This window comes from Schistocerca americana, chromosome 1, assembly GCF_021461395.2.
Source record: "Schistocerca americana isolate TAMUIC-IGC-003095 chromosome 1, iqSchAmer2.1, whole genome shotgun sequence".
NCBI classification, from domain to species: Eukaryota; Metazoa; Arthropoda; class Insecta; order Orthoptera; family Acrididae; genus Schistocerca; species Schistocerca americana.
This window is the reverse complement of record NC_060119.1, coordinates 550343834-550370385: the sequence shown is the minus strand read 5'-3', so window position 1 is coordinate 550370385 and position 26552 is coordinate 550343834. Positions and strand designations below refer to the sequence as shown.

Below are 26552 nucleotides of genomic sequence, written 5' to 3'. Positions count from 1 at the left end.
CAGCACTTATGTAAACTGAAGGATCTTCTAGCTCCATGTCTTCAGATTCACTGTCGCTTGTTTCAGCCAGGTGTATCATCACAGATTTCACTATGGTGTCTCTTAAACCCTGGTTCAAGAAATCAGTTTCTTGCAATATTTCTGCGTGTTTTACGCACCTCTACCAGTCCTGCTGAGTAACACTGTCAAGAGCTTCGTGTGTTAGCTTCTCGACATCAGCAAGTTTGAATGTTGTTCTTCTTTTAACTACTTCTCGCTTTACTTGGGCACATATCAATTCAACGGGATTATACTGGCAGTGATATGGTGGTAGACGTACAACTTGGTGTCCCATTTTGTTTGCCAGTTGATCTAATTCGTAAGTCTTTTTGGCACCTACGATTTCTTCCTTAGAGAGGAGTTCAACGTTCGCTTCATCAACTGAAAATGAAACATTCTTTCCCTTTAACCACTCTATAATATCTGCCTTGTGCCAATTTGAACATGGCAGCTTTTCTATCCGAATGGAGTGGTAGCTGGCGGTATCCATCACGATAATTGACCCTTCTTCCAGCGCAGACAACAGTCGAATAAACCAATTCTTAAAAACTTCTCCATTCATTTCTGAATGGTAATCAGATTGGCAAGAACTTTTCCCACTGTGAAAAACAAGTTTGGCCTCTGGTACGAAGCCTGTGGTTAATGAACCAGCATAGGCGATGATTAATCAGCCACCTTACCAGTAGGTACTTTCAAATCGCTCTTTCCTTTGGAGTCATGCCATGTATACTTATTGGTGTGGTTTTGTGAAATCCAAGTAAACTACAGGCCTAGTGCCTTCAGCATGCAAGAAGCGCATTGCACGCAAAAACTTCCTCTTGCTGGTGCAATATCTCTGCGAGCCATTACGAATTTCTGTCCGTCATTAACTTCTTGAATCGGAAACCAAGGGAGCAGAGAAAACAAAGAACAGGGGTCTCTGAGCCCGAGTAATTAATTTTTTCATGGAGGTCAGCCTGTATTTTTTTAGCCATTGGATACTCTCCTCTGACATAATATCGAAGTACAGTTCTATGCACGAGTTCTTTGTTAAAATCGTCAAAGTCAGTTGATTTCTGTTCATGTTCGTATCCCTTTCTTGGAGAATTGAAACACTCATTCATGTCTGGAGATTCTGCCAATGACACAAATTTGCTAATACGGCCTACAGTTGACTTGGAGACACAACATGCTTTAGAATTAAGTTTATGAATTCGTGCAAAATTTAAGTTATTCCTCGCTTCTTCATTGTCGGCCAGATCAGTAAAAACTTGAGTACATTGGATATGATCATTTTCGATTGTTTACGAATGTCTTTCCACCCTTTAAGCACACTGACCGGAGGAGTACTACAAGGAGGCCGTTGCTCCTGCATTGTTGTTCACCACCGCACACACATCAAAGCACCTTTCTAAAGGCAGTAAGATACTGAGATCAGATGTGAGCTTTCTGCTGCTCTGATCTATCGCACCGCTAATGGCACCTACATGGCAACAGAGTCGAGCAGTGGACGAATCACAGCCCGCAGTCCCTGCTGGCGGCAGGCAGTGGCCATGACCTAAAGGACTCTACTTTCATGCTGGCCACTCTAACAATGTAATGTAAAAGGAGAGATAAACAATCTACTCACCAAGTGGCAGCAGGAGAACACACACATAAAAAGGTTTAACTTTTACAAGCTTTTGGAGCCAGTGGCTCCTTCTTCTGGCAGAAGAGTTGAAAGGGAAGGAAGACTGGAGAAGGAACAGACTGGAGAGGTTTAGGGAAATGAGTAAAGTTCAGAAAAAGCCACCCAGAACCCCATGTTAGGAGAGACTTAGCGGACAGGATGAGAAGGAAAAACTGATAGTTAGGGACTGCACCAGATGAGATTTGAAAACCTGAGAGCTTAAAGGGGGAAGATAGCGTAATTCTCTGTATTCCATATTACCCTGGAATACAAACTGTTTCCTGCTGGCCATATCCAATTTTAAAAACTCATAACCAGTTCCTCTAATATTCAGTTTCCATAGATTGTCAAGTAATGGTGTGTTAACACAATAAAATGCCTCTTCAAGATCAAGGAACACTCCAGTGACACACTCCTTGTTCTCTAGGGCAGTTATTATTTCATCTTTGAACTGTGCTGTGGCTACTTAAATTGACTTGTTTCTCATAAGCCATTCTAATTTTCAAATAGTAGATTATGTTGACCCAGGTATGTCATTAGTTTAATGTAATAACTTAACTTTTTCACATATCTAAGAAAATGCAAGCAAGATTGAGGTCCGATTGTTGTAACTTGGACACACAACACAACCAAGACTGTTAGTACAACTTTATTTGGCTCTGGCATGCACGCCAATCACCATAACATTTACTGAACAGAATAAGATAAGGCAAATGTATGTAAGCAGTAATAACATGATAACTGACCATGAGTGTAGCATGGCTGGGTTTGCCCATGGTGGAGTCTATCGAAAGTTCACAGGATTACTCTTTTGTGGCGCAAAGTCGCGGATGGCATCACACTGCTAATGTATACAGCTTTCATGTGTGCATGCATTACTTCATTCCTCTTCCCTTGGGGAAAGGCTGGGATTCGTAAGTGTTCATGACATCTTCATTGCCAGAAGTACTTGGGGCGCAGGCAGCACCGCAATCCACCTTCCCGTGTCAACCCTTACAGTAGGATGGGTGACATTGGCGTGAGCTCCATGTCCGTATCAGGTCCAGGGCCTTGGGATGGATGGATGTTGGTTGGTTGGTTTAAAAGAGGGGGCAAGGGACCAAACTATGAGGTCATCAGTTTCTTGTTCCTAATAAAACAATGCCACAAGTGTGAGAATAAAACAGACGAGACATATAACACAAAACAGAAAGAAAGGAAAAACCACAAGAATGAAGAAGAGGCAACGAACACTAAAAGGATAAAAGGAGGGCAAGAAGACAACAGAGAGACACTACAAACAGAAGAGAGTAAAACAAGAAAGCAGATTACAGTGGCTGGCCGACCACAAGAATAAAAAGGAGAAACCAGTCACTCTGCAACACGCAGAGGGACAAATGACATTTGCTAAAACTTAGATCAGATGATAAAACCCACCCTCATGAATAACACGAAGAACTAAATCAATGAGTCGTTGTCAGGTAACATTAGTGGCAATGAGTCCAGTAACCGAAGATTTCGTCGCACGGCAGTCAAAGGAGGACAGTGCACCAGAATGTGGGCCACTGTCAACTGGGCGCTGCATCAACACTGAGGCAGGTCTTCACGGCACAGGAGGTAGCTGTGGGTCACCCAAGTGTGGCCAATGTGGAGCCAGCAGAGGACAATTGATTTTCTGCGACAGGTCCGCATGGCAGACTTCCACACATTCGTAGTCTCCTTAATGACATGCAGTTTGTTGTGTGTACTGTTATGCCATTCTGTCTCCCACAGCCAAAAAACTCTACAGCGTAGGTCAGAGTACAGGTCAGGTTCAGAGATGCCCATCTCCAGAAGCGGTTTCCACGTAGCCTGTTTGGCCAGCATGTCGGCAAGTTCATTGCCTGGGATGCTGATATGTCCTTGAGTCCATACAAACACCACTGAACGACGGGACCGGTCCAGGACATAGATGGACTCGTTGATGGTCACCAAAGGATGGCGAGGGTAGCACTGGTCGATAGCTTGTAGGATGTCAAGGAGTCAGTACACAGAAGAAACGACTCTCCAGGGCATGAACGGATGTGCTCAAGAGCATGAGATATAGTCACCAGCTCTGCAGTGAAAACACTGCAGCCATCAGGCAAGGAATGCTGTTCAATATGTCCTCCATGGACATACGCAAAGCCGACGTGAGCATCAGCCATCGAGCCGTCGGTGTAAACCACTTCGTGGCCTTGGCACTTGTCAAGAATCAAGAAGAAGTGGCAATGGAGAGCCCCGGGGTTAACTGAGCCCTTAGGGCCATTTGACAGGTCCAGGTGAAACTGCGGCCTAGGTGTACACCATGGAGGTATACGTGAATGGGCCTCAAGTACAAGTGGTAAAGGCAAGGACTCCAGTTCAAAAAGAAAGGATCGGACATGAACTGCAACGGGAAACCCTGACCTAGGCTGCCAATGCAGGAAATGAACCGCCGTGGGAAAATGAAACGGTGATTTGGATGCGCAGGAGAACTACGAACATGTGCTATGTAACTGGCCAGCAGTTGTGCATGCCTAACCTGCAATTGAGGCACTCCAGCTTCCACAAGGATGCTGGTCACCGGACTTGTCCCAAAAGCTCCTGTCACTAGGCAAACACCACAGTGGTGCACTGGGTGGAGTAAACACAATGCTGAGGGCGCCGCCCAACCACAAACTAGACTCCCATAGTCAAGGCAGGATTGAACGAGGGTTCTGTAGAACTGCAGCAGTGTAGAGGCATCTGCACCCCAGTTGGTGTTGCTCAGGCAGTGGAGGGCATTGAGGTGCTGCCAGCACTTCTGCTTAAGCTGACGGAGATGAGGAAGCCAAGTCAAACGAGCGTCGAAAACCACACCTAAGAATCGATATGTCTCCAGTACAGTGAGTGGATTGTCATTAAGGTAAAGTGCTGATTCCAAATGAACGGTTTGATGCTGACAGAAGTGCATAACGCATGACTTTGCGGCTGAAAATTGGAAACCGTGGGCTAGAGCCCATGACTGCACCTTGTGAATGGCCCCCTGTAGGCACCGCTCAGCAACACCAGTACTGGTGGAGCAGTATGAAATGCAGAAGTCATCTGCATACAGAGAAGGTGAGACAGACAACCCTACAGCTGCTGTTAGACCATTAATGGCCACTAAAAATATGGAGACACTCAATACAGAGCCCTACAGGACCCCATTCTTCTGGATATGGGGGGTACTATGGGAGGCACCAACTTGGACACGGAAAGTATGAAGCGACCGGAAATTCTGGATAAAGGTCAGGAGTGGGCCTCAGATATCCCATTCGTATAATGTGGCAAGGATATGATGGTGCCAGGTCGTGTCATATGCTTTTTGTAAATCAAAAAACACGGCAACCAGGTGTTGGCATATGAAAAAGGCTTTTCAGATGGAAGACTCTAGGGACATAAGATTATCAGTGGTAGAGTGGCTCTGGCAGAAGCTGCCCCTTATATGGAGCCAGTAGGCCACATGACTCCAGGACCCAACCCAACCGCCAACACACCATACAAGCTATCCACATCAAGTGGGTTTTTACCAGGTTTGAGCATCGGAATGATGGTGCTCTCCCGCCATTGCGATAGAAAGACGCCATTGCACCAGATCCGGTTGAGGATGATGAGAAGATGTCGCTTGTAGTCAGGTGAGAGATGTTTAATCATCTGACTGTGGATCTGATCTGGCCCAGGAGCTGTGTTGGGGCAATGTGCAAGGGAACTGAGGAGCTCCTACTCTGTAAATGGGGCGTTATAGGATTCACTGTGGCATGTAGTAAACAAGGGGACTTCCCCTTCCTGCCACCATCTGAGAGAGCGAAAAGCTGGGGGGTAATTCTCCAATGCAGAGGCTGAAGCATAGTGCTCAGCAAAGTGCTTGGCAATTGTGTTTGCATCAGTAGATAACACGCCATTTATGTTAACAGCAGGAACAGCCATTGAGGTCTGGTACCCAAAAACACGTTTGATCTTTGCCCTGACTTGGGAAGGTGACATATGGCACCCAATGGTTAAGGCATATCTCTCTCAACACTCCTGCTTCTGTCATTTGATTAGCTGGCAAACGTGAGCACGGGGCGGGTCGGGGGCGGGGGCGGGGGCGGGGGCAGGGGCAGGGGGGGGGTATATGGCTTGCCATCACAGCAGTAGACCATCATCTTGACCTTCTCAGGCAATGTATCACCCTTGAAGGCCAAGATGAAGGTGCTGGTGGGAACCTGGTTATCTCTTGGATCCCGGTGGACATGCCGGACAAAATGTACACCTCGACACTATAAATTGGCGCGCAGCTCATCGTCAGACTGCAAAAGAAAGTGCCTGTGAAGTATGATACCTTAACCATACTTAAGCTCTTATGGAGTGTGATGCGAGTAACTCATGTGACAGGTCAGAGGATGCTGTTTTGATCAAGACTGACCCAGATCTCATTTTGGACAATCCCTCCACCTCACCAAAGCTTGTCCTCTAAATGCTCAACTAAAAACTGAGGCTTCATCATCATGAAAGATTCCCCATCAGCTCCCGAACATATAAGATACCGGAGTGAATAAGATCTGCTGCCATCCTTTGCCTGACGTTCCTCCCATGGTGTGGTCAAGGAGGGGAACAATTTTGGGTCGTACTTGTGTACATTGAATTGAGCCTTGGATCGCTTAGAGACTGCTGGTGTTTGACCACCAGCAGTGGGCCTTCCCCACAGGCGCCACTCAGCTGCAGCAAAGGCCACCTGGCAGGATGGCCAATGCCAGGAGTCCCGATGCCCCCCAGGGGGATGGGCATCTACCTCTCAGCATATGTGGGGAGTTAATGGTGCAGGCATCAGCAGAGTGATCCCTGTGTGGTCAGGGGGCTACAACCAACAGGGTGCATGGCAGCCCTACCACAACGGACTGGCTACCGTGCTGGATATGAGGTGCAACCAAGCAAAACAAGTCCATTATCATCGTCAGCGTAGAAAACGATACTGCACAGTTGATGGAAAAATACGCACCCAGGAGGGTGACTTCACCCAAAAGTTGGAGAATGAGCAGAAATTGAGATCCATGTCGGAGAAAGATGCGATAGGTCTCAGCGCATGATGGACACAATGCACCATGTAAGGCGCCCTTCCCCAATTGGCTCACTCTTTGGGAAAATTTTGAAAAATGGAGGTCAAACCCTACAGGGGATCATCACATAAAGGCTGAAATGTGTGAGACTCCTTTTAGTCAGACAGGAATACCTCGGGCCTATTCTAACCCCCGGACCCTCAGGTGGGCCTTGGGATGGTGGCCAACCCACAGTTGATGACTGAGGCAGAGGAGATGGCTCAGGTATGGATAGTGCCTGCATCAGTACAGGTAGCAGTATTGGAGGAGCTGCACCAGGTTCATACACCGGAGATGGGGGATCTCTTGAATGTCGTGGCAGAGAGCCAGCCACATCAGGTGATTCATCAGTCAATGCAGACTGGTGTGGCAACATCGGTGTCCTGGACAGGCATAACCGGTAGAAATGACTCCGCGCACAGAGGCCCTCTTCCATACAGACATTGTGGAGACAGTGGCCGCAGCTTTGGGAGATAATGGTAGGAATCCATTTCAGGCAATGACCAAACCCCCGTGCCTGGATAGTCACCCTGGGCCAGAAACGGGATGACGGTTGCTCAGGTAGGTGTCCGTTGTTGGTCCACAGGAGGTGCAGGACCGTCTGGGGTTGATGCCTATCGAACAGCTGAATGGCATGAACCAATAGGGAGACAGAAATTGATCCAATACCACGTCAGATGGGACCAAGTCATGTACTTTTTCATTTGCATTTTGAATGTCCTAACTAGGTTAGGCAGCAAAACTAAATTGCTGCAAAGGTGTAACCATCCCGATGGCTTCATGACAATGACTTAGGGGGTAGCCCATTTGCTGGATGCAATTGGTTGGAAGAACCAGGTCGAGCTCCTCCCTGACTTGGTCACGGAGTACCATCGGCACCGAGCAAGCCCGAAAGAAACAGGGTCTGGAATTTTACACTGTACAGGAAACCATGAAACTTCTTTAAGGCATAAACAATGGCGAGGGCTTGTTTCTCTATTTGTGAATATCTAGTATGAGACAAATTAAGCATCTTTGATGTGTATGCAATAGGCCATTCAGAGCAATCAGAATATTTATGAGCTAACACCACCCCCAGCCCAGGCTGGAAAGCATCTGTTGCTAACACTAAATGTTGACCCGGTTGGTAGGTTACAAGGCAAGGTACAGATTGTACCAACATGGACTTCAGTTTGAAAAATGGCATTTCACATGCTTGCAACCAATGGAAAGACATCCCCTTATGCAGGAAGGCATATAACGGTTGTGCAACTGATGCAGCCCCAGGCAAAAACTGATGACATAAGCAATCTTGCCTAAAAAAAACATGGAGTTCCTTGAATGACGCATGATGCGAAAGAACCACAATGACAGAGACATTCTGACAAAGGGGTCTGATACCAGCACTAAAGACACTGAACGCAAGATAAACAATAGAACACTGAAAGAAGTGGCACCACTTTTCCAAATTGCACTTGAACCTGTGACACTGAGAAGAGTGTATGTAAATTTTGGAGATGTTCAGCAGTGGAGGAGCAGAAGCCCACAATATCAAGATAGCTGCCACAGCCACGCACAGACCTCATGAGTTGTTCATGAAACCATAGAAAAATCACCAGGGTGCTGGCCACACCAAATGGTAGCCGCAAGTATTGATATAAGCCAAAAGGCGTGTTAACAATCACGAGCCATTGAGAGGCAGCATCAATGGGAAGCTGCAAATGTGAATTGGATGGGTCGATCTTGGAAAATACTGACCACCAGTAAGCTTAGCAAAAATTTTGTCAGCATACAGCAAGGGATACGTGTTAATGATAGACTGTGTATTGCCACAAACTCTGAAATTGCCGCAAAGGCATAACCATCCCGATGGCTTCTTGACAATGACTAAGGGGGTAGCCCATTTGCTGGATGCGATTGGTTGGACAACCCCAGAGGCCGTGAGCTGGTCGAGCCCCGCCTTGACTTGGTCATGGAGTACCATCGGCACTGGGTGAGCTCAGAAGGAACAGGGTCTAGCAGAAGGTTTCATGGTGATGTGGGCTTTGAAATTATAGGCACAACCCAAGACCACAGAAAACAGGGCAGAAAATTCAGAGTGTAGAGAGTCGAGTTGAATGTAAAGCACTTGATCAGAATGAGATTAACTTCATCAGAGATAGTAAACCTGGAAAGGTTAAAGGCATTCAAACCAAACAAATTTTCGGTGCATGTGTAGTTCACCACCACAAAAGACAGTAGATGAACCACAGATTTATATGTGAGTAGGGTCAAGAAACTACCCAATATCGGAATGCCCTGTTTATTGTAGGTGGCTAATGTAGGTGACACTGGCACTAAAGGGGGAGAGCCCAAGCCAACTTATGTTTGCAAATTGAGTAATGACACGGCAGCAACAGTGGCGACATGCATGGGCAAAACCTTCTGATAAACCTTGACATCAATAAGAAGTTTATTGGGAGCAACAGAGATTGTCGATGCACAGCTGACATCCATGCCAGCATCTGCAATAGGCTGTTGAAATTTTGCGTTACAAACAGCAGCAATGTGGCCCATTTTCTTGGCTTGCTGTGCTGCTGCTGTGTTTGTAGCTGCTGCAAAAAGTTGTGCCAGCTGCTGTGGTGTTTTGCTCACTTGCAGACTGCTGCCACCATATCATTCCCCTATGAACTGTCTGAAAAATCTTCTGATAAATCTTGATGTTGATAAGAAGCTTATTCGGTGCAATGGAGATTGCCGATACACAACTGACATAAATGTCAGCATCTGCAATAGGCTGCTGGAATTTTGCATTACAAACAGGAGCAATGTGGCCTGTTTTCTTGGCTTGCTGTGCTGCTGCGGCCGTGGCTTCTCCAGTGAGTTGTGCCGGCCACCATGATCTTTTTCTGGTGCGCGAACCACTGCCACAATATCGTTCTCCTGTGAACTGTCTGAAAAACGGTGGGCGAAAGTGGGTTGAACACCTGCAACATCACAACATGGTTCAGTTTGGGTACCTGCAACCCTCAAAACTCAAATGATTGTACTCAAGACAGAATGTTGGAGAGGGAGGGGTTTTCACATTGAATGGCCTGCTCATGAACCTCAAGATCAGGGGCCAACCGAATGATTGCATCATGAACCATTTGGTCGGCATATTAATCTTTATCTACATTAGTGACAAAGTGACAATGGCGGCTTAAACCATGAAGTTCAGCTGCCCAAGTCTTATAGGATTGTTTCAGTTTCTTGCGACACTGATAGAATTCAACCCCAGTGGCAAAGACGTATGTCTGTTTTCAGTAGTATTTCAAAGCGAGTTCACACATGTTATCAAAATAGAGTGAAGATGGATCCTGCAGGGCGGCCAGCTGGCAAAGGAGTTGATACATGTGAGGCGATAACCAAGGCAGAAAGAAAGCCCGGCATAAAGTAACATCAGTAAACCCAAATGCACGAAAATGCTGCCACAACCATTTTTCATAGGCTTCCCATTCTTCAACAGACTCATCGTAAGCTACAAATGGTGGAGAATAAATGACTGGGGTAGGATGTGCAAGGGGCAACACAGCAGGCAATGTAGATTGAGATGGATCCAAACTGGCCAAAAGAGAGGCAAGTGTTTGCAATACCTGGTGGCAAACACTTCCTGCTGTTGACTGAGATGCTGCAATGCTGCAGTAAGAACCACTTGCTGATCAACCAGCCGGCATAAAAACTCATCAGTAGCACTATCAGAGATTGTAGACACATCAGAAGACCAACCAGAGACTGAAAACCACATGGAGAACAATCCCACACTCGTCACTTGTGTTGTAACCTGGACACACAGCACAGTTAACAATATTAGTACAACTTTCTTAGACTTGGCATGTACGCCAATCACCATAACATATACCGAACACAATAAGATAAGCTAAATGTATGCAAGCAGAAATAACATGATAACTGAGTGCGAGTGTAGTGCTGCAAGGTTTAAATAGGCACTTGTCCGTGGCGGGGTGTGTTGGAAGTTTACAGTATTGATCTCTCACAGATGACAACACACTGCTAATGTGAGCGGCTTTCAAGTGTGCACGCATTACTTCATTGATAGTTCTCAATTTTAGATTTACCACCCTTCTTGTAAATCAGGGTTACTTGTGCTATTTTTAGATTGTTCGGTAAACTAGTTGATACAATTATATTATCTACTACTGTGACCATGGAATCAGGCATGTTGTCTCTGCGCTTATTTTCATGTGCTGATAGGCAACCCATCAATGGCTGCTGGTTTTGAAATTTTTAGTGATCAAACTGACCATTTTATCTCCTTACCGTTGGTTGTGGCCAAGTATATGCTTTTTTCAAAACCAGAATTTTCTTATATCTACACTGGTGAAGGCTGAAGGTGTGACTCTGACATTTTCCAACAGAAGAAAAGTACTTGTCACAAGCTTCTGGTATCAGATAGTGGTAACTGATGGAACTGCCTTTATAGTTGATGGTAAGATCACTAGCTGATTTGTTCTTACAATCTATAAAGCTACTTACAACTTTCCAAACAGCTATGGCAGTGTTACTTGAGTTTCTTAACATCACGGCTATATACATGGTCCAGTCATACTAATGTGACCACCACTTATGCCCAGTGCCAATGCACAATAAACACTCATAGACAGCAGGTGTCAGCACTAGCAGTGGAGGCAACAAAAGCATTTCTGAGGGGATACAGAAAACAGTGCACTAATTGTCGAAGTGTGGCAACAGAGCGATTTATCTGACACCAAAAAGGGCATGATTATTAGCTTTCAGGTCAAGGCTGGAAGCATTTCCAAAATGGCTAAGTTTGTAAACTGTTCGTGTGCCATCATGGTTAAAGTATATGCAATATCAAAAATCAGTCCCCAGGCAATAGTGATGCACCATGGGCCATATATGACAGGTGTGAAAGATGGCTGCGGAGATGTGTAGGAGCAAACAGACACGCAGATGTTGAGCAACTGATCACCCACACGAATGAAGAGGCTACCAACAGTGACTCCTCAACAACTGTTCGGCGAATGTTGCTGCTTATGGGCCTCCACAGCAGATGCCTGATTCACGAACTCAAGCTCACTGCTGTTCATTGGTGATGAAGGCTGAAATTTGCATGCCAATATTGCAAACTGGGCATTCACTGAGTGATGACAGGTGCCCTTTTTAGGTAAATCATGTTTTGTGCTCCATTGGACAGTGGCCATTGGCATGTACAGCATGAAACATCTGAAAGCAAACATCCTGCCCCAATTGTCAGACAAGGGAGCATTATGGTCTGGGAAATGTTTTAATGGCATTCCCTGTGTGACCTCATCATTTCTGAAGGCACAATGGATTAACACAAGTCTGCATCTACCCCTGGGGACCGTGTCCCTACATGCAGTTTGTTTTTCCTTGACATGATGACATTTACCAGCAAGACAATAAAAGTGGCACACAGCTTGCAATGTACATGTGTGGTTCGAAGAGCACCATGATGAGTTTAGCATATTCCCCCGACCACTAAATTCCCAGGATTGGGTTTAACCCAATCGAGAATCTGTGAGACCACCTCAAATGGGCTGTTCATGCAATGAATCCTAAACCGAGAGATCTACTACAACTGGCCACAGCACTGGAGTTGGCATGGCTCCATGACCCTGTCAGTACTGTTCAGAACGTCACTGACTCTGCAAATGTTACAAAAGGTGGTTATTCAGGCTTTTGACACGTGGTCACATTAATGTGACTGGATACTGTACTTACTTCTACTTTCTAATAGCAGGTCTGTATAATAATCATGACATAGTTTTTAAATTCTAACTTTAGTCTATGATTATTGCCATTCTTCATCATTGCACACTGGAAAAATCTAAGTGTTTCTGTCGTTGTCTTCACTTAATGAGTTATCCAGTTATTTGTTTATACTTTTTTGCAGTCATAAACTGGTAATGTCATATTTTCAGTTTAAATCAGTACCTGAACAGCGTGGTGGTCAGAAATGGCAAGCTTCTGAACCGATGCATTGTATTTAAAGTGAGACATGTTAGTTTTAAAGTTGTCGATGGACGATTTGCTGCTATTAATCTCTCTAATGGGTTCATTTATCAGGAAAGTTAAATTAAACTGATGTAGTAGTAGTATTAGTTTTTTCCTTTTTTTTTGAACTGGAGTCAGTAGACAGCAAGTCTATGTTTATATCTCCTGTTAGTATGACGTTAAATCAGCCATTTTTTCAGTGTTTACTGTCTCTATCAGCAAGCAGGTCATTAAGATTTTCAAAGAAAATATCTACACTACCACAGGGATGTCTGTATAGACCTATAATGATTAGGTTCCATTTCACCTACTTGTAGTTAATAGATGTTAATTTTATTATACCCTCTATATTAAAGTACTTATATCTATTACATTATAGTTACTACCTCCTGCAGCAAACTCCACCACTGTGTTTCTCTTTTCTGCTGAAGACAGAGAAAAAGATCATGGAGAGTGACTGACATACACCAATTAGTAAACTCAATAGTTTACCGATTACTGTATAAAGGTTCACACCTTGCTCCACATCAGTACCGAAAATACAGCCCTGCTTTGTCTTTGGTGTTTCATTGATTGTGTTTTGGACTACCTACTTTGGGTCATGACAACTTAATCTTCAACTTCTGATACTTGCAAATTTGATGGTTATTGTCATTTGAGGATGCTGTATGAAGCTGTAGTGACTGCAGCTCTGCAAATGCAATTGCAGCCTATTATGTGCAACAGCTAACACAGCTGATATGCACTTCTAATGTTGTGGTAATTGCAACAGGGACAAAGATATGGCCTAGAAAAATAGCCAAGATCTAATAAACACATCAAGAAACAAACTACCTTGCATTGTGTCAAAATGATTTTAGGCGATGTGCCATTTGGACATGACTTTCCAAATTGGTCATTTGTGAACAAAGAAGTTACTAGTATAAACTTGCATTTGTGTGTGTGTGTGTGTGTGTGTGTGTGTGTGTGTGTGTGTGTGTGTGTGGGTGGGTGGGTTCGTGCATGTGCATGGGTGTGTATATGTGTCTATTGCTGACAAAGGCCTTAATGGCCAATAGCTATAATTGTGTGAATCTTTTTGTTGTGCCTATCGCGACTGAGCATCTCCGCTATATGGAGAGTAGCAACTTTCCTTCTCTAATATTGTTACATTCCATCCTGGATTTTCCATTGTTTAGTTTATGTTTGTATGTTGTCTATTACTGATGAAGGCTTTGCTGGCTGAAACTTCACTTTCTGCCAGTCTTTTTGTTGTGCCTACCTGCAACTCAACTTCTCAGCTATATGAAGAAGGTACTGCACACATAAAAGATGTTACCCAATTTGCAGCATGCACAAATTCTCCCAAGCTGTTGGAACTATTGCATAATGCAAAAAATTGTGTAGAAAAAATAATTTTGTACAGGAAATTCAAACACATTTCCCTCTTTCATGTGACAAAAAAGTGTAATGTAAAGCAAATAAACACAGAAATAATATGTATGTACAACAATACACTAATTCAAAGGTAAAAAGACAGGCATGATATGTTGTGTATCAATTAGTGAAATAGTTCAGCATTTTATTATACATTATACTTTAAGTGAACATCTACTGTACAGAATTAAAGGTTGGTAAATAAGTGCCTGATTGCAAATTTATACTTTTGTGCATGGTACTCGACAAATTTTATGAAGCCTAGTGTGTTTTATGTAATCTGTAAACTTGTCCAATTTTGAAAATTATTTTAGTCCCATGTGATTCCGTTTTCAGCAACTTTAATTGTAATTGTAGCTACTCAGGAATAAACAGGACACTGCAGCGACAGTGCAGTTTTGTCAGACACCTTTCACCAAGGATTGAACACATTATCAGCAGTTTACAGTCTATTATTAGATGAAATTGCATGCTGTACTGAAAGATATGAAACTTCTTGATTTCTCACTCACTAACTATACTAGGATCTCTTTTTTCACCCAAGAGTAATTTAACTGAGGTGCTGATAGTCTTTAGACATAAAAATTATAGGCTGACCAGCGCCATTTGCATTTTCATGGGAAAAAAACTGAACTTACACTTTATAGTGATGCTCCCTCTGCTGTTTAATACAAGATCTTTGCCAGGCAAAAATTTTGCAAGGCAGGGCAGAGATCTGACACACTTCTTTAATTGTGTTAACTCCTTCTCACATGCCTCTGAATGTATAAATCTGACACCATTCATATGTAACTGGGCCAAATGATATGAAATTCAAGCAACCTTAGGCAGAAACTGAGCATATAATTTATTTTATACTTGAATGACTGCAGTTCCTTGAGGGTCTTTTGGATTGTAATGCGCTTTTTGCAACTGTATGTTCTGCCATGTTTTCTAAATTTTCTGTACTCAATGTTTACACATGTCAGACGGAATGTCTAACACTAAGATGCGCTGTTTTTCCACATACACAGGCAATTGTAAATATGCATGCACTAGGTATACTTCTGAAAAGAACTGATCTCTGGCTAAATTTGTTAACAGTTATTCCAAACAAAGAATAGCATATATGAGGTGGAATACAAAATTTTCGGGACTGGTGCTGCCCTCTGGAAAGTAGGAGTAGTAGATCTTTGCACCGATAGGTGGCGACAGCTGCATATCTTATCAGTCAGTGTGCAGAGTGGCTTTCAGCTGGGAGGATGTGTTGCATGTCCACAGTGATTTCCATAATACTCTGTGTTTGTTGTGTGGCAATTTTATGATGGATCCGCGAACAGAACAGTGCGTGTGTATCAAATTCTGTGTGAAACTTGGGAAAAGTGCTACGGAGACCCTTGCAATGATTCAACAATGAGTGCATCAATTCCATCCTAAACCTGATGGACAAAAAACAGGAAACAATAGGAGTATTTATTGACTTGTCAAAAGCTTTTGACATGGTGGACCATAAAATTTCGCTATCAAAGCTTGAAAGATATGGTATTCGAGGTCTGTCCAACAAGTGGATCAGTTCCTTCCTGACTAATCGTAAGCAGGCAGTGTGCATCAAGCACACAAATATTGAACTAAAAACTGTATCTAATCACTTATCTGACTATAAACAAATTAAATGTGGTGTACCCCAAGGATCAATAATGGGACCCCTTCTGTTTCTTCTGTACATAAATGATCTAAGCTTAAATGTTGATGCGCACAAAACATTCATATTTGCAGATGACACCATGATTCTACTAAAAGGAGACGACAATGAACAGTTACAGCAGACAGTAAACGCGGTCACGAAACAACTCAGCAGCTGGGCACAGAGTAATCAGCTTGTAATAAACAGTAAGAAAACCATTGCTCTAAAATTCCACAATGTTCCTAACAAGGACATGTTTATCCCATCAGTCTCTATCAATGACGAACCAGTTGGTACCAATACTGAAACCAAATTCTTAGAACTTTGGCTGCAGAGTAACATCAGATGGAATAAGCATATTGAATATCTAAATGCAGAACTGAGCAAAACATGTTACCTTCTTTGTTCATTAAAATCATGCTGTAGTGAGAAAACAGTATTGAATGCATATCATGCGTACTTTCATTCTCGTCTTAGATATGGGGTCACCTTCTGGGGAAACTCTAAAACAGCTAATAGGACTTTTAAACTACAAAAAAGGGCAATTAGAATCTTGTTTGGGTGCAAGCCTAGAGACTCTTGTAAACCCCTGTTTAAGAAATATGGTATTCCTCCTCCATTACCTAAGAAATCTGGTATTCCTCCATTACCGTGTGTATACATCATGGAAACCCTTTTGTTCTTTAAATTAAATGTGATAGGTAAGGACTGGAGACTGCAAAAAAACTGTGATATTCATGATCACATTGACCTGGAATCATGAAATTTGGCAAGAAGCAAGGTTTAACAGTAAAAGTAAAAGGGAACAATCTGACTATTGTGAATTTGTAATTATAGCACATGAAAAAAAATTGTTATTTGTTATCCAATTGTTTGTCTGTCAATCCGTCTGTTATGACCATTTTGCTCAGGAACGGATATACAAATGAAGTTGAAATTTATGCCACATACTAAGGGCTACAGTTCCTTGGCTTGTAACAAATGTAAGCTTCTAAGTCAATTCAATCAAAAGATACTGCCATTTATATCAATACTTGGAAACTCATGAGAAAACATTCAACAGCCTAGACCACATAAAATATTTCTTTATTTAAGACAATTGGTTCTGACAGACTTTGCTGTCATCTTCAGGTCATAAAAATCTTTTTGTTGTAAAATGTGTTCATTTTGTGTTGGGCTCTACGCCAAGGTGTCAAGTGGATGTTTACATGAGATGGGCACATTCTAAAGAAAATGACAACAAAGTCTGCTGAAACTGGTTGTCTTAAATAAAGAAATATTTTATGCGATCTAGGCTGTAGAATATCTTTTAGCAAGTGAAACAGATCAGACCTTCAGTAATCCCTCTGCAGGCACTTAAATGTGATTTGCAGAATATCCATGTAGATGTAGAATCTCAAAATGAGAAAGCTTCTGTCAAAATCTGTAGGGTACTTCCCAATGGCCTAGAATCTTGAAATTCGGCAATAAGGAAGGGTTTCACATACAAGTAAAAGAAAAAATACCATAAAGTGTTAACTTGTAATTATATCACACACACACACACACACACACACACACACACACACAAAGTCATCTGTTATCTGACTTAAAACTTAAAATAAAAGGTCTCGAAAGTCTTGGAATTCCAAGAACTGATGTCTTGCCAGTATCGATATTGATCAAACTGTCAAAATTATTGACTCCCAGGATGATGAACTGTCCATATATATAATTAAGTTTGTACAGAACCCTCAGACCACGAATCTTAGCACCTGTCCAGTTGTTTTAACTAGGTGGTGCATTACAAATGGAACAGAGCACGCACAACAGAAATGGTTGTCCCCTCACCTTAAGAGATGCATGAGTTACCAAACATGATATTCCTTGTGCAGCTTATATAAATCTATAAATGAGTTTTTTGAAATATTAGGTTCACTTATTAGGTATGAGAAACCCAAATAAGGAAAATGTATCAAGACTGAATATTTTAGAAGCTACCAATCAGTTCACTATTAAAAATTATAATTTTATAAGTACATTTGACATGCAACTTGTTCTGTCAGCTAGCCTCTCAGTGTATTTCCTTTTTGGCCTTAATTAACCACTTGCCACTCCATCCTGTCAAGTGGCAGTGAACCAATGTCGTCACGACAAGTTAAGATTCTCTGTCAAGCTGGAGCTTCAACTCAATGGTACTGGCCAACAGTATGATAATTAACTTTCTTTTTGGAATTTCGGTTATTACTATGGACCCCAGCTCTAGACTGTGAAGCAATGCAGTATTTCACAGTGAAGTCATGTGCTGCCCATTACTCACACTATACCAGATATTCTTTGTTCTGGCAGGCATAACATATGGTGTTTAATGAGGGCAACAATACTTACTATGTCTGTTACAGCAAGTGCAGCAAGATTTATGAGACTTACAACTATGGGCATTATTTGCAAAAATGCTGTGTTGAAGTGGTCTTTCTCTGCTTTCACATATGCTATCAGAGCCAATGTTACATTACATATTCATTTTCTGGAGTTTTTAAAGGTATTACAGAAGTACGTCTGCTAGTTACTTTTCTATTTACTTTACTCTGCCATATCACTTTACTGTAATGCAACAGTGAGTTGGAGGAAAATGATGACAAAATACTGTCAACCAATGAATGCTGATCACAACACTGATTAGCAAAAATGTTTGCTACCGTCACTTTGTCATCAGATGCTTTCTGTGTCGACAATGTTACTTCAAATGCTTGAACAATTTCCAGTACTTCACTAACTGCAAGCTCTGACATTATGAAAGCCTTAACTCTGGTTTCATTGCATTCTTATTAAAGAAGTTGCAGATTTGCGATCCACATTACATACGATATATCCCTTACTTTGTAATAAAGATGAAACTCAAGCTTACATGTCACTACAATCAAGCTCTCTAGATCTTTCTAATGGTATATTCATACTTGTAAATAATGGCATTGTTGCACTGTAACATAAGAAATTTGTTTATTATTTGGTAAGAGTGCGCACCTGGAAAAGCAGTTTTGCTGCGTCCAAAAAGTGGTTTGCCTTGCGATAGAGTTCTACAGCTTCGAGTAGTTTATTCTTAGCCAGCAAATGGCTAGCGTATTTGGAAAGTAAATCATTTATTTCTGGGAGTTTATACTGTTTGGCTAATTCAACTGCTTGGTCCCACTGATTTAAACCAACACATGCATCAACTGCTGGTTTTATTTGACCATACTGCAACAAACAAAAACAACATTTAATGAGTAGGTAAACAACTAACATATAATATTTTGAATGAACTAATAGTAAATTTTGCTACCTTAGTGTATGCCATGACAGCTTGAGCACACATCCCTACTGATGCAAACATTTCACCAATAACAGGCAGGAGTGAATGTTTGTCAGGGAGATTTGCAACACACGATTCTAGAGCAGCATAATCTTCTAGCATGTAATAACAGTGGACCAAACGTTCTTGATTGCGACCTTTTTCATAGTATTCCCTGGCACCTTCCCTTCAAATTGTATCAGACCAATCATTAAAATAAATAAAAAAGTAATACAACAATCTGAAACAGCAAACGTATATTATCATTTTGTTTAGTGTGTAATAACATACCAATTCTGTCTATCTGCAAAGTAGTTGCCAATTGAGTTCCATGCCTGTTCCATCTGAACATCCGAGCCACCAGCACCCATTTTCATTAGCTGCACTACTCTGAACCAGTCACCAAGTTTCTCACGAAGGGATATCGCTAGATCTCTAAAATAAATTATACAAAATTACTTTACAGACAGAAATATATTGTTACATGTACCAGCAGGAAATTCTAAATGTGTGTACAGTTAAATATTATAGCATTAATACAGAATTTATTTATAAAAAAATTCAATACGGCTGTAACTTACGGATCTACGCGAGAATAATCAAATCATTGCAGATTATACATATACTCTCATGTATTTATGTTAAAAGACTGATTCTATCCCAACATAGAATCTCTTGACACTATCATTTACTTCAAGCATTGACTAAGCCATCCTACATTGAAATGATTAAGAGCCTATCCTAATCTACCTTGCAAACATAACTAACTTTGTTGTAAAATTGCTGTTCCTTATTTATGTGTGAATGTAATTTATATTGAGTGTGTTTACACAAATTTATATGGCAACAATGTGACTTCCTTTTACCATTTCAGGAGAAGGATTCCACACTGGCAAAAATATTATATTGTAACCCTCTGCGGAGTCAGTAGATAAAGATCAGGAATGGCAACCACTTATCTATAGCTGATTGATCACGGTAGATAAACATGTATCAGCACAGAGGTATAACTAGTTCCACATACACACACTGAGGCACCCTTCTGCACACGTTAGTGATCACATGCCACATGTGCACGACCTCCACCTCCCCCCATCCTCCCATGTAACGCGCGAGTGTGTGCCCGTGTCCCGCCCCCCCCCCCCCACACACACACACCACGAGAGAGAGAGAGAGAGAGAGAAAGAGAGAGAGAGAGAGAGAGAGAGAGAGAGAGAGTAGCCACTCATGGCCTTCGATTAATCGTGTGCATGTGTACGGTTTCCTCATTTGTGGTGATATTTGCAATCTGTCCAAGAGATTACCTTCTCTATAAATATTCATTAATAATCAGGGTGCGGTTTCCTCTTTGTTTGTATATTATCATTTGTGACTTTCTTTTCGCCTAGTCTCTCACCTGCCAACCTCCACAAAGATATTACTGTATCATATTTCCTTAAGTTTACAACAGAAATTTAGATTCAGAAGTGTTCACCACTGCTCATTCCTTTAATACATAAAATATTCCAGATATCCATATAATTACATAATACATATTATATAAACAAACAAATTTATCAATTAGTCAGGAACATAAGTTGGTACAAAGGAAAAACAGATAAAACCATTACTTGTTTTGGTGACTATTTAAAAGCTGTAGGCATTGTTACATAGCTTTCAGCACAAACATGTATTGCTTTAATTTAAGTTTTCTACAAATTTCAAACTGCTAGCACATGGATTTTTTTTTATTTTTTATTTTTTTATTTTTATTTTTTGAGAACAGATAAAAAAAGTGTTTTTAATGAGTGAGAACTATTCAAAGATTATAATACCTACGATCCACTTCAAGATAATACTTCTCAGCATCATTAAAATTCTGGAAATATGCTGCAACTTCAGCTTTCTTTAACGTATCATTTTGTATATTCTGCAGTCTTTTAACAAATTGAATTCCAGGATAATCACTGCATCGAACAAATGCAGCTTCTGCAGTGGACAAGTCGAGCTGCTGGACAGCAGCCTCTGCTAGAAGACGCCTGAAAGTAAAATCATATTTCAGTGTAGTATACAAATAACAGTAATAATAAAAACCATAAAATAAATAAAAAGACATCTGATTCCTACTACATTCACCCTCCTCACTATAAAACAAGCACAGATGAGTGATGTAAACGGTATATATGCAATTATGCAATGTTTCCTTTGTCACAAGAGAAATGGAAAGTGCATGAATGAAGAGAGAGGGGGAGAGGGAGAGAAAGAGAGAGGGGGGGGGGGAGGGGGGGGGGCTAGCTCTCTTACACCTTATACAAGTCTTCGCTCGTAAATTTGAGAAAGAGCATTCACTATAATCAGTTGAAACACTGCAGAACTCCCAAAGCCCTACTACTCTCTCACTTATTTCCCACGCCCCACTTTGTCTAGCAGTTCTGCTTTTCTTTCCTTCCCCTTCCATATCATTTAATATCTTAACACTAACAGATTTTCACCCTCACCCATAGATTTGATCACTCATTTGTCTTGCATTTTCTCTTTAATTCACAGTCGTTGGCTTGTGATGTGTCGTGTAAATCCACAAAACAGGAGTTGGCACTGACATCTTTTCAGTTGTTAAAACCAATTCAACTGTGGCACGGATGTGGCTTTCATCAAAAGCCATTTGATGTATTTTTTTGTTCTCTCTTTGTTTTGCATCACTAAATATCTACTAAGTCTCAATTCAGTGTATCTGGACCTGTTTTCAGATATTTCAGTATTCATGGAACATTAGAAATATTAATATTCTGCACTGAAGTTAATCAAATACTAGGTTTCTTCTTCCTCCAGATCACTCTCGTCTGTAATATATCATATAAATATACACATGTGTCTCTCACAGCATTCACCTTTGAAAAATAAAGTGATGTTCATAAAGTGGTCCACAATATGCTAATGTTTTCCAGAAAGAGAAATGCAATGTTCTTTCCAGAAGTAACATCTTTAGCTGCGCAAGATACTGAATAAAATTTTTATTTTATCCCAATACATGTACATGCTGCAACTTAGTAATGGCAGCCTCAAACAGAATAATGGTAGCTTCTATGCAAACTATCTCTTGTTAGTTCATCTACAGGTCAGTGTTTGTTCTCCTGTAAAACTTTTCTGAGTAATCACTAACTATTCAATTCAATAGTTCCACAATATTATGTGATCAATGCTTCCAGAGATACTTTTTAATTTATTTATTCATCCATAGATAGTCTCACAATGATACATGATTTGTCAACATAATGCAATCAAACACACACATGCATAGAATATACAGATATGTGTTTTTATGGCTGTACAGCTTTATGTGTGAGGAGGTAGGTGGCCTTCAGTCCGTTGGTGGGAGTCCTGATGAAATGTATTCACTCATGACGGCAGTCCTTGCAGTGCGGAAGAAAGGTATGAAGATTAGTGTGTAAAGTGTCATTGACTGCAAGCTCACTAGAGATGGGATACTAATGATGTACAGGGATGAGAAAAGAAATTGGCCATGTCTTTTCAAAGGAGCCATCCCTCCATTTGCTTTAAGTAATTTGGAGAAAAACATGGAAAGTCTAACTCCTGACAGCCAGAAGAGTATCTGAACGCCAATCCTACTGAAAGTGATTCCAGTGGCTTAGCCATTTCACCCCCTCATTCAGTACAAATCTCATTGGAAGGAAGGCAGATGTAAAACTCAGATTCATTGGACAAATAACAATGAAGTGTATTTCATCCTATGAATAAGATCACTCATAAAGACAGATTACTGAATACTGTTCAGCAATATGGAATGTGTCCTAGGCTGATAGGATAGGTTGAGTTGGTGGAAGGATTGAGAGACTTTTGGGATGAGATGTGCGGTTCTTCAAAGATTTGTTTAGTCGGCATGATAGTGTCAGGAAAATGCTGCATAACGTCCTTGGTAGAAGTTATACTAATTTTGTCACGGTTTAATCTTCAAATTCCAAGAGAATGCACTTGAAGATAAGTGTCAGGTAACATCTTTATCAAAGAGATTGAACCATATAGTATCTGATTACAAGATTATTGGTGAACATCTTGAGCATGTCATATTATATAAATATTCAGGGGTAATACAGGAAATGATATGATCACATATAATTAGTAAATCACTACCGAAGTATTGTCCCAATGTTTGGGAGTCCTTACCAAGTAGGCATGACAACAGATATTGAACTAATTCTGAAGGAAGGAAGCTTAGAGTTTAATATCCTGTTGACAATGAATTCAGAGATGGATTACCAGGATCATAACAGGTCAACATAACACATACAAAAGTCTAACGGAGGTACTTGGGGAACTTAAATGAGAATCCCTGGGAGAAAGGCAACATAGTTCTTGTGAAACTTTGTGAGTGAATTTAAGGAACATGTATTTGGAAAAGAATGTAGACTATTCTGCTGCCATTATCACATATCTCATGTAGGAATAATGAGACAATATTATGAAAAGGAAAGTTGGTACTCACCATCTAGCGGAGATGCTGCTGAGTTGCAGATAGGCACAACAGAAACAATGTCAGAAATAAAGCTTTCGGTCATTAAGGCCTTCATCAACAATAGACGTAGACACACACACACACACACACACACACACACACACACACACACACACACACACACACAAAACTCATGTGTGTGAGTTGCGTGCTCGCTTTTTGTGTGTGTGTTTGTGTATGTGTATGTCTATTGTTGACGATGGCCTTAATGGCCGAAAGCTTTATTTGTGACATCCTTCTTGTTGTGCCTATCTGCAACTTAGTAGCTCTGCTATATGATGAGTAGCAACTTTCCTTTTCATAATATTGTTACGTTCCATCCAGGAATAATGAGAATTATGTAAGAGAGAGCAGGGCATGTAAAGAGGCCTATGGACAGTCCTTTTTACCTTGCTCAAAACATAAATGAAATATGGAAGAAAACTGACAATAATCAGTATGATGTACCCTCCTGGGGAGTATTTATGTACATGTAGGTGGTTGGCCTTGGCCTTGATGAAGGAACCATACCAGCATTTACCTGAAATTGTTGAGAAAAACCACAGAAAGCCTAAATCAGGATGACCAAATAGAGCATCATCCTCTCAAATATGAGGTCAGTGAGACTTCCTGGCAGATTAAAAGTGTGTGCCAAACCAAGACTCGAACTAAGGACCTTTGCTCTTCGCAGGCAAGTGCTTTACAAACTGAGCTACCCAAGCATGACTCATGATCCACATGAACCTTGTTCCCCACTTTCCAAACTTCACAGAAGTTCTTCTGAGAAACTTGTGGCACTAGCACTCCGGAAGAAAGGATATTGTGCTGACATGACTTAGCTACAGCCTTGGGGATATTTTCAGAATGAAATTTCCACTCTGCAGTGGAGTGTGCACCGATATGAAACTTCTGGTAAATTAAAACTGTATGCCGGACTAAGACTCAAACTCGAGACCTTTGTCTTTTGCAGCAAGTGCTCGACCAACTGAGCTACCCAAGTTACTATGCCCAAAGCATATTCTCCCTTCAGTCCGTCAGAAAGATTGAATCAGTGACGAGAGTGAGGAGTGAGATGTTGAGCTCAGGAGGACGATGAAAGAATGCAATCATGCGCTATAGATTTTTGCCCATGACTATTGTAAACACAATACACTGTGATTACGTACAGGGTGTTCCAAAAAAAAGTGCCAGGATTTTGAATAACTGCTGCAGAAAAAACTTTTCAAGATAATGAAAGGATTTAATGCCAAATTGAAGAGTAAAAAACCTTAAGTTTTGATGTGACCTCGACTTGTCACTCTGCAGACATAAAAACGATACTTGATTTTACGCCGTGTAGCATCTCTGGTGTTACATTCATGAAGGCTGTCAAAATTTGCTCCTGTAGATGCCTCAAATATCGAATTTCTTCTGCTTAGACAATGTTTCTGACATAGCTCCAGAAAAAGAAGAACAAAGCGTTACAATCACGACTTCTGGGAGGCCAGGGAATAGTCACATCCCTGCTGTTTCTTTAAATAAATATATTTTACTGACCTTTCTCATCTCCTTAGGCAATTTGTTACACAGCTTTATTCCCTGATAAAAAATGCTGTTCTGAGTTTTTTTATTTGTTTTTCCTTGGTAAATGTTAAGTTCAAACTGGCTCTTGTTCCATGATTATGTACATTATGTACGCAAATATTAGGGAAATACTTATTAATATATTTCCTGACATGCACAACAGACTGGTAGATGTATTCACTTGGTGCAGTAAGGATAGCCAGTTTTAAATAGTTCTTTACAATGAGTCTAAATACTACTTTTAGTGCCCGCATCTCGTGGTCGTGCGGTAGCGTTCTTGCTTCCCACGCCCGGGTTCCCGGGTTCGATTCCCGGCGGGGTCAGGGATTTTCTCTGCCTCGTGATGGCTGGGTGTTGTGTGCTGTCCTTGGGTTAGTTAGGTTTAAGTAGTTCTAAGTTCTAGTGGACTTATGACCACAGCAGTTGAGTCCCATAGTGCTCAGAGCCATTTGAACCACTACTTTTAGTACACTTTCAGAAGTGTAATTATAACCTGATTTGATTGATCATGATCTTGAAAAAACTACAAATACTGTTTTTAATGACATCTTAAATTGGTTCTCCTCAAATGGTCTCTCGCTCAATGCAGATAAAATTCATTATACGAGGTTCCATACATCACAAAGTAATCCCGATGAAATTAACATAAAATGTAGAGATCTACCAATACAGAAAGTTGAAGACACAAAATTTCTGGGTGCTTGCATAGACAGTAAATGTAATTGGTCAGTTCACATTCTTCATCTATGTAAAAAACTTAGCTCGGCAACATTTGCATTACGGGTAATTTCTTCAGTGGCTGAAGTTGACACTATTAAGGTTGCATACTTTGGCTACTTCCGCTCATTGATGTCTTATGCTATCATATTCTGGGGGAACCAACCACTTGCAAAAAAAGTTTTCACCATCCAAAAAAAAAGCAATCAGAATAATGTGTGGGGTCCATCAAAGACAGTCTTGCAGGCACTTGTTTCGGAAGATAGGTATCCTAACAACTGCCTCACAGTACATTTTTTCCTTGCTCACCTTTGTGTGCAAAAATTATTCCATCTACCAAGACAACAGTAAATTCCATAGTTATAACACCAGAAACAAAAACAATCTACATTTAGAAATGAAACATCTCACTCTGGTACAAAAAGGAGTTTACTACTCCAGCATTAAGCTGTTCAATGCTCTACCACTACATATCAAATGTGTTCATACAGAACTGCCAAAATTTAAACAAGTTCTCAAAGATTACCTGACAGAGAAATCTTATTATACTGTGGATGAATACCTGAAAGAAAATGTATACCATCACTAAACTTATTATGTCTAGAAGTAGTTCAATTGATTTTATTGTGCATTTG

The 26552-nt window shown here is 41.2% G+C and overlaps 1 protein-coding gene across 2 annotated transcripts in view; it reads right to left on the bottom strand.

Moving 5' to 3' along the window:
* Positions 1 to 26552, bottom strand: part of LOC124624779 (WD repeat-containing protein 35) — a 199388-nt gene that overhangs the window by 24544 nt on the left and 148292 nt on the right. For both annotated transcript variants that reach the window (XM_047149129.1, XM_047149130.1), the window contains exons 15-18: positions 20963 to 21166; positions 19440 to 19583; positions 19140 to 19335; positions 18842 to 19054 (exon numbers count right to left, since the gene is read on the bottom strand). In XM_047149129.1, coding sequence (XP_047005085.1) covers positions 18842 to 19054; positions 19140 to 19335; positions 19440 to 19583; positions 20963 to 21166 — 757 coding nt within the window. The remainder of the gene's footprint in view (positions 1 to 18841; positions 19055 to 19139; positions 19336 to 19439; positions 19584 to 20962; positions 21167 to 26552) is intronic.